General features: G+C 43.6%; 1 protein-coding gene across 1 annotated transcript in view; it reads right to left on the bottom strand.

Annotated features, from left to right (window-relative positions):
* Positions 1 to 1924: 1924 nt before the first annotated feature.
* Positions 1925 to 9835, bottom strand: part of ATF7 (activating transcription factor 7) — a 108664-nt gene continuing 100753 nt past the window's right edge. The window contains exons 10-12 of the mRNA XM_018556216.1: positions 7588 to 7785; positions 7379 to 7487; positions 1925 to 2437 (exon numbers count right to left, since the gene is read on the bottom strand). Of these exons, the coding sequence (XP_018411718.1) occupies positions 2220 to 2437; positions 7379 to 7487; positions 7588 to 7785 (525 nt within the window). The 3' untranslated portion in view covers positions 1925 to 2219. The remainder of the gene's footprint in view (positions 2438 to 7378; positions 7488 to 7587; positions 7786 to 9835) is intronic.

The following is a 9835-nucleotide window of genomic DNA, read 5'->3' on the forward strand; positions in this document are numbered from 1 at the left end:
ATCGTAAACATAGTTCCTTACTTTAGGGAGAGTGTTGCTTTAACCCCTTTGCTACCCTGAGGAGGGACATTAAAGTGTCTATTCACCAGGCAGATTTGTTTTCTTGCATTTAAGTACTTTGTTAAAAAAAAAAAAAAAGGTGCAAGTGATCCCTTGACAAAGTAGCAGCTCACAGAGCTCCTTCCCTTATTACTGTTTTGTGATTATCCATTTTCAGCCGACACACAGCTGATATGGCAAGCACAAGAATCAGTAGTAAGCAGGGCTGGTTTATTTACTGTGCCATGAAAGCAGTTGCTAACAGAAAGCTTGTATTTGTTTCAAGTGAAAAATGAACTGGCAATACAAGATATGTGCAGCTGCATGGAGAAGCCCTCAACACAAATTACACCATTTCATCTATAGCCATTTTTGTTATATCATCAGTTCTTTTCAATCACAAAATAAACATATGAATTTACTTGTAAATAAGGGTGACAGTGTAGTGTGTCCCAACTTGATTAGTACATTGTGTGCCTGTTTCAAGAACTGCAATGCTTACAAAAGCAAATGAGATGGTCAGCCATTGGAAACAATTGTCCCCTCTTTCACAGAACTTGATCACACTGTACTGCAGGGGAGGTTACCGACAAGCCCTGGTCTCATTATCAATGCTTCGCTCCACATAACATTGTAAACCTCTTGACTGAGCAAAATGTTCAGATGACACAACTGTTAACGTTGCTTTGTGAACTCTTGAATTGGACATATCCCGCAATGCTCTGTAAATGTATTAAAGCATAATGAAGTCTACAAGAAAAGTCGCCATGTAGCATGCCATACTGTAGTATGGAAGGAAGGGAGTCATGCCTATCAGTTCTATATCACTGCATAGAACAATACCTGAAAGAGCTTTAAGCAAAAGCAATCAAAGTACTGTAGTTGATGCACGGACTTGATCTTCAAAAAAAGACTACAGAGAACAATGTAAGAGGCACATATATTCAGCCCTCTAATCGACACTGAGAAGCTTCTTCTGGCCGTTTCACTGGGCAATAAAAAAAGGCCATTGCCAAGGGGACACCACATTTCAAGGCATCTCTTGAACAAAGTATGGATAGTACATAGAGGAAGAAGTCACTTCTATATAATTGACTTCAATTCTCCACCACAGTCTTGACACAGCTAGATCTTCAACAACTCTCAACAGGGAGCCTCCATGCCACAGGCATCTTACACTGGCGTTTACAAGTCACTTGTTAGACAAGGATTGCTGGAAGACTGAAATAAGGCTCTGAAGAGGTTTACGTGGCTGGTTATATTTAGTGTTGAACCAGGCTGCAAAAGACCCAAGCCTCGGGTTTAAAGCATACCAGCAGCATCGAAGAAGCCGTGGAAGACACGGGGATCTTTTTTCATCCTTCAGTTGCTGCTTTGCTGGAGATACAACCATTCACAACTTTGATCACTCGGCTGCTCGGGCAGTTCTATTATTGTTCCTGGGTCTCCTCCCGCAGTTGGAGAAAGGAAAGCTTCTCCCTGAAGTTCTTGTTCACACTGTGTCTCAGGTCCCTCCAGCCCCAGGCCTATTTTAGGACTCGGAACAAGATTTCTGGGTTCTTTATCCAACACGGGTGCGTAAAGTGAACAGTCTGGAAGGCAACAGAGCAAGAAGGCCATTTTTTCTCTAATGCACTAGTGAGTTTCCAGCAACAATGAAATGCCATGGACAGATAAGAATTGGATGGCACTGCCTTTTCCCAAAAAAGTAAGAATCAAAAAGGAAATATGTAAGGAGTTTTTATAATAAAAGGGCTACAATAATTAGCCAGGAGAGAGGAGGCAGAGTGCTCAGACAAGGAGCACTGAGGAAGAACTCATCCACTGGCACTGTAATAGTAAACCTTAGTAAGGTTTACTGCATAGGCTGCATTGTGTGCGGTAGGGTGTGTGTCCATGTCTGTTAGTGCATGAAGCCCATACTGTTCTTGTACGTATGATGGTGTTAGTGATTTGACCTGATGAGTTTTCAACGTTAGTGCTTTAATCACTTGGTATCTGTGGACTAAAAAAAAAAAGCTTCCGAAACACCCTTTACCGAACTTTAAAAACAAATATATATATGTATATATATTTATAATCCATATCCACCCCTTCTGTAATGGGGCTTAGTTATTATGCTCAGTCTCTGGGGCTGAGGCATCCCATTGGTTAGTTCTAGGTCCAGTGGCTGAGATACATCATCTGCTGGCCGCCTGCGACTGTGGAGACATGATGACATGTGACTGTAGGATCTGACTGTGGCCGTCTGTCCTTTGGCTGGCCATCTGTGTGAGCACTGATGTAGCCATGTGTTCAGCTGGAGAACGCAGACCATTAGGAGAGGCAGAGGACAATGAACTGTGCTGGCTGACTGGGCCTGGGGAGCCTGTTCCATCACAGCCATCATTTAGGTTTTCTGGAAGAAAGCAAGTTAAAGAGTTCTTACAATATAGCACCTACAACAAATAAAAATAAAACAATGAATGTACCTTGCATACTGCACAGGTTTCAAAACATAATTGATGCTTATGGATACTTTAAAGAGACACAGTCACTATGCCTAATCATGGCAAAGGGACAGCATGTGCAGTTAGTACCCCTCATATGGATTCAGCATACCAGCCTGTCTAAAGGTGCCCATACACTGTACGATACTCGTACGAGAATCGCGGGAAATCCCGCGATCGTACGAGAATCGTACAGTGTATGGAAGGCGTGCGACCGTTTCTACTGTACGGTCGCACGTCTTTTGTCGAACCAGCATGCTCGAAAACCCGCCGAGAATCGTACGATTGTCGGCGGGTTTCTAGCCTGCTCGTCTGATAGCTGCGGAACGGGCCGATGTGGGCCCGCGCACACTGCCCGTTCTGCATTGCGGTCATCGTAAGCCCGCCCCTCAGCGGGCGGGCTTTCGATGATGGCAAGTACGATCTGCCCGTCCAAGGTGGGCAGATTGTACGAGCTTTCAATAAGCGTACGACCATCGCTAGACAAAAGTCTTGCGATGGTCGTAAGGTGTATGGGCACCTTAAGAGTCGGTGTTGGCTAGTGCCAGAGCTTAAACAGGGGAAAGACATGAAGTACCCATGCACATAACAGTCCAATTTTAAAGGTTCCTTTGTGAGAGCAGTCCATGCACATTACTGCGCTCTGTTCAACGTACACTTGTGAGTACATTTGTAACAGATGGAGGTAGCGCTCCGTTTGCTTTTTGCATGACAGGGTTCAGGCCTGGTAATTGACTGCTCAAGTCTGAGCACTGTCACATGGGGGAGATCATGTGCTCCCTCATACTCGGAAACCCTGCTCTTTTAGCTAGGACTCAAACAGTGTGGGGAGGCAGAGTGGCAGCATGGTTCGGTAAATATAACTGCCTGGGAGACGGCCTATTTTCAAACTTTGTCACTTTGCCTTGGATGGGCCAAACGACAGTCTCTCTAACATCACATTAATTGCGGGCAAAACAATAAAATATCCAACCGCACTACATATGTTGCTAAAACTTATTTTATTAAAGATCACAAAGATACATAAAGTCCCGCCCTTCTAGCGCATTTCACCCAATCCTGGGCTTAATCGTGCAACTCTACAATTAAGACCAGGATTGGGTGAAACACGTTAGCAGGACGGACAGGAGGCAGGACTTTGTGTAACTGTGTGATCTTTAATAAATGAAACAAAAGGTTTTGAATCACTACATGAACAAGGACACCACACCCCTAATATAGGTAAACAACAAAAAATAGAGATAGATGGGGCTTTTAAGGTGTCAAAGAATGCAATTAAGGATAATATAACATAATAATGACAAAATTACATAATAAAATAACATTTAAAAAGATTTAACATCAAACATGTTAACATGTTTAACATTTAACATTAAAAGATTACATGATCCACATGATAAAAAATATATACCCACTAGCATCCATGATCAAACAGCATAAAACCTCCCTGGACTAGGATGGGTATAATGGTGGATTGGGGTGCAGAGGATGACTATGATGGTGGGTTGGGGTGCAGAGGATGGGTATGATGGTGGGTTGGGGTGCACAGTGTTGGGTCCCAGGCTCCGGGGAGGGTGGGGCACTTACTGTCTGAACATTCCCTCCATGTCTTCTGCTGAAAGGTTTAGCCTGGATGCCGGCTCGTCCCCAGCCATAGTCTCCGTCCCCCGGCTGACACCCGTCGTGCTCACATCCCCGGCACCCGTCATGTGATCGGCCCGGCTAGATGTGAGGAGCGCCGGGATTGGAGGAGAGCCGGGAGCTGGGCCGCCGCGGCGTGCGCGTTTGGTGGGCGTAGCGTGCGCTGCGCGCGGGGCTTGAGTGTGGAGCCGCGAACAGGCAAGGTAATAGATAGCCGAATAATCGACTAAATCGAATCGTTGTTGCAGCTCTAGTCATAATCAGAGTAGGATATACTGCAAGTCTGTACTGCGTCCAGTCTTCTATGCATTTCGCTGAAGCTTCATCAGGAAGATGGAGGTAACATAAATACCATAAGTGGGACATTAGTGGTGAGTGGATCAAAACGCCAGCTTCCCTAATCGATCCCAGCCATGACTCCCTTCTCTCTGTAAAGATTCCCGCTGCACTGACACACACCGTCCAACATCGGCGTGACGTATGCAGCTGGCGTTTTGATGCGTAAGCTGAGGCAGATATTGCGCTTCTTATATCTGATCGCCGTCGTCTTCTCTCTAGCCTCTCTGTTGTCCTTGACTGTTTCTGGGGATGATTCCCCGGCAGTGTGCATCCACTCACCACTAATGTCCCACTTATGGTATTTATGTTACCTCCATCTTCCTGATGAAGCTTCGGCGAAATGCATAGAAGGCTGGACGCAGTACAGACTCGCAGTATATCCTACTCTGATTATGACTATTTATAAAATGATTTATTATAAGGAAATTGATGTTAAAATAAAATTATTGTATCAATCATGCTTGTATCCAGGAAGGTTTTACGCTGTTTGATCATGGATGCTAGTGGGTATATATTTTGTATCATGTGGATCATGTAATCTTTTAATAAATACATGTTATTTTTTTATGTAATTTTGTCATTATTATGTTATATTATCCTTAATTGCATTCTTTGACACCTTAAAAGCCCCATCTATCTCTATTTTTTGTTGTTTACCTCTAATAAATGATGTTTCCAGCGACATATAGAGTGCGGCTGGATGTGCTACTATTTTGATGGAAGCTAATGCAGGAGTGTGGACGAGCTCTAACCGATGAGCACCCGGATTCCCCGTTTGTGTACTGTGGAGGAGCTATGCAATCTTTTGAGGGTTTACAACATCACATTATTTAAAATCACCTTGTAATAAACTGCTCCTTACTTTCCTTCAAGTACACCGTGGACAAGAGTTTCTCCCAAAGCTTTTAAAGTCGAGCACTTCCCAAAGCTGCAATTTCACCTTTGCATGGTTGCTGGCTTTTTATATTTCTGCTGAGATCTCCCCATCAGAGTTCTTAGCTCTGAACTAGTGCTGTGACCATAAGAGAGCAAAATGATGGTGCCGCATTCTTAGATGGATTGTCAAAAATACAGAAGGAAAAAACTGGAAGCGGGTAGCTACCTTATGGCCTTGTAGGAGGAGGAGACAAACTACATAAAGGATTTTACGGGAAGTCAAAAATCCTGTTTTCATTAAAGAACACAAGGTAGAAGTAATTCTGAGGCAGATGGGATGTCCAACAGAGGGGCAGGCAGCCTTGAAAATCTGAGAAACAAATTCCTGATGCTGAAAAGCTCAAGAGGCACTAACTGGTCTAGTGGCGTGCACCTTGACAGGAAAAAGTGGAACTTTGCTTTACTGGCTAAGATATTAAAGAAATATTGAAGAAACAAGCCCTTGCTAAAATGGAGAAAAAGTCTACTGAAAGGGGTTTGCTTTTTTCAGTGGAGTGAAGATGTCCATTCTTCTACAACACTAACAAAACACTGAAGTATGATGGGAGTAGGAGGGTTATACCTGGATGACTAACAGTGTTGCTCATTTCCTGTGAGTAGCAACATAACCCAGTTGTCTCAGAATTACTTCTACTCTCTGTAGCTTAATGAATGATTAAGAAATGGGGTTCAGTTGTTGGTAACCTCCTTTTAAAAATACTAGTTGCCTAGCTGCCACTGGCTTCATTACTTTAGGGGTCACTGACTTGAAACAAGCATGGCTGAGATGCACCATCTGCTGGCCACTTGCAGCTGTGTTGAAATATGTCAGTACTCCTTATCTGCAACTTGTTTTAGGCAAGTGCCTCTGAGGTCTCGTTCACACCTAGGCGTATTGCATATGCGCGTCTGTCACGCGTCTGTCAACTTTAAAAAAGTTGTGCGACAAACGCGCGTTTCCGAAGGCTACTTGGCTGTATCCCAATGGAAACGCGCAAACAAAACGGCCCAAAGTAGTACATGTACCTTTTCAGGCGTGGGCCGTTTTGTAGCGCGTTAGGGACGGGCGGAAATACGCCAAGGTGGGAACGAGACCATTGAATACAATGGGATTAATATTTTTGAGCGTTTTGTAGAGCGTTCGTCGAGCGTAGAACGCGCTACAAAACGTTCAGGTGTGAACGAGGGCTGAGAGTTGAATCCACTCCATCAGGAAGACTGCCAGTTGACTAGCATTTTCAGAAGGAGGTATCAGCTTTGTCAGCCTCTATTTTTTCTCAGAACAAGTTTCCTTTAACGTGAACCTGAGAGCATAGAGATATGGAAACTGCCATTCTAGGCCTGCTTTTTTTTTTAATGATGGAGACCAGGTTTTATACTGTATTTGTGTGCACTAACATTAATTACAGAGTATTTTCTACTGAGAATATGGGTATATACAGTTGGGCTAAAACTGTGTGACATAAAAAAATGCAACTCCCCACATTCCCATTAAGGGCAAAGTGACTAGGTCTGTATTTAGCAGCCCTCAACTCATTGATACTCACCTCTCCAGAGATTCGGGGCAACACCTTAATGTATCACAGCTGCCATCAAAATACCCATTGTCAGGTGTTGCAAACTAGAGGCAGTGGTGATGTCATCCCTTCTGTCATGTGACATTGCTTTGGCCTAGAGCTTGGCCACCAAGCCAGAGCACTGCATCAAGAGTGGATATTCCCCCATACCCAGAGGAATTTTTTTTGTTTTGCCAGATGCGATAGAGGAAGGAGCAGCACAGAAGTGCTTGAGAGGTCTAAATTAGTGCATCAGCATTACAAAGTCAATGTCAATCCGAATGGCCACAGCAACCTATTTCTTTGAATGCATGCCTACATATCAGAAATAATTTGTTACTTTAGTAAATGTCAAATAATTTATTAAGGGTGGGAGAAAGCATTTGGTGCCATACTCACCAAGATACACCTGATTCTTCTTTTGCAGGGCAGTTACGGGACAATCCTTGTGTGCCAAAAGCAGCTGCTTTAGTTGGGCTACCTCATTTCGCAGAATAGTCACCTCATTCTACAGGTGGAAACACAATGTTATTACATTGCAGACACTCTGCCACAAAGACTAAACAGTACATACAATAGCAGTGAACTCGGCTCCTTTCCAGACTTACACTTAGGTGACAATTCTGACTATTAAGTTCTTCTGCCTTCTTCTCCAAAGAGCACACCCAAACTTTACGCTTCTGTCGGCAACGGGATGCAGCTGCTCTGTTTCTCTCTAGGAAGCGCTGTCGGCGTTCATCTGGATCTTCATCTGTTGCTCTCCTTCGTCTACCCCCTGTGCTTGGAGTGGGCTGTGCAGGAGATACCTGTAACGTACACAAAGAGACAATAAATATACCAACAGTTAAAAGCCACTCTTTGGAGCCTAATTGGGGAACTTTTAATGTCTTTACAAGAAAATGCGCACCTGAGCCAGGTGAAAATTCATACATTCTCATGAAAGAAACAGAAGGGCCGTCACTGCCGACTTCCTAAAAATGCTAGTTGTATGTTATGTTAACTCTCTCTTAGTCTCCGACGATGAAGCAAGTAAAATCAGAACTCATAATATGCCTTGTTCACTATTTACAGAGAAACATTGGATCTTCATTCAAACAGAGACTACAGTGATATAACTGAACAAATTGCACAAAATTGAAATAGTGTAATTGTGATCCACTTCAGTTTCAGAACGCCGCTGGCATAGCGGCTACTCATGCGGATGTATAGACTATAATTCTGTATTTACACTGGAAGGGATGTAACGTCATATGAACTGTACAGCCTCTCCCTGCAGTACTATTGCAGCCAACAACTGATCACTATTAAAGGAGATCTGTTGCTGCAGAGCTGAATTGGCCAAAAATGCCCTGCCAAGACTAATCCCCAGGTCCCAAGAGAATTGTCGGATTACTTCTGTGTTTACTACTTAAGCATCAAATGCTCACCCAAGTCAAAGAATTTAATTTGAATCTTTAGCCATCAAAAAACCTGTAAAAAAGGCTAATTTGTGCCCTTGTCAACCCAAGAACCCCAAAATGTTATCACGGGATCTGCAGGTAACTCTTGTAACAGTTGGTGTTAACATGCATGCATCTACAATCAGCACCAATTCAATCTGCATGGGAGCTGTGCCAGGAAAAGGTATTTGCTGTCCAAGAAGAACATTAGAGCAAGGTTACAACTTGCTATTAAACATATAGGCAAAGATCCGTCCTTCTGAACCAAGTGCTGTGGATGGATGAATCAAATATAGAGTTGTTTGTCCACAAAATGTGGGTGATGCAATGCCTCAAGAAGACGTAATGGAGTATCATGGACTGCCTTAGTCAAAGCCCTTATTTTAATCTCATTAAAATGTTGTGGGGAAAATCAAAACAGGCTGTTCATGCAATGTACCCACTGGCGGGAAGTTTTCAAAAACGCCCCAAAAAAGTAATTTCTGCTACAGGGGCAAAACCAGCTTGTGAAGTCAAGAGTGTACTTACCTTTTCATGAGTAAACCATTACATCATTGATATTTTTGTTGAATAACTGATGAAAAGGCATATTGTCTTGTGTTTACCTGTAAGCACTGTATGAATGAAGAGCTGACATTCGTCTGTTTAAATATGTGAAAACAAGACAACAATTTCCATGAGGTGAACTCACTTTTTCACATTACTGTAAATTAATGGATCAGCTTGTCAACTCAGGTGAAGTGAGCTGCAGCAGGAGTTTTCATCTCACTAGGACATGCATAATGGTCATAAGCAGTAGGTAGACAAGTTTAACTCCCTCACGACCAGCGGCGTACATAGTACGCCACTGGCAGTGGGCCATTTAAACAGACCACCAGGACTCTGTTTACATTTGTACACCCGACTATCGGCTTTACAATAGAAGCGATTCTGGCAAATCAATCCCCCCAGCTCGACACCCCCACCGTGTTTCCTGGGATCCGCTGCCCCTCCTACAGGGACTGGCATCTTGGGTGTCGGTGGGAAGCTGGGGAGGAGAGCGGCGAACGTCCGTTCACCGCTCTCCTTCCCGCACTATGGGATCGGGAGCGATGCAGATTACATCACTTCCGGTCCCATAGCTATCATTGTTGGGGCTCTGCACTTCAATAGCTTATTTAGAGTGTGACAGGTGACACTGGGGGTCTTTTGGACCCCCAGCATCACCTTAAAGAGTACCTGTCACCACCAATCTGCTATCACATGGGGAGCTTGCAAGTGATAGCAATTAAAGTATAGTAAGAAAAAAAAAAAACCCGCACAGTTTTGAAAAATAATATTAAATAAAGTAAATGTAAAAATAATATTTTTTTTAATTTTTAAAGTCCCCAGCCCCCCCCCCCCCCCGCCAAGTCTCACCTACAACGGGGCGGGGCGG

Source organism: Nanorana parkeri, unplaced genomic scaffold (genome assembly GCF_000935625.1).
Source record: "Nanorana parkeri isolate BGI_ZX_2015 unplaced genomic scaffold, ASM93562v1 scaffold228, whole genome shotgun sequence".
Lineage (NCBI taxonomy): Eukaryota > Metazoa > Chordata > Amphibia > Anura > Dicroglossidae > Nanorana > Nanorana parkeri.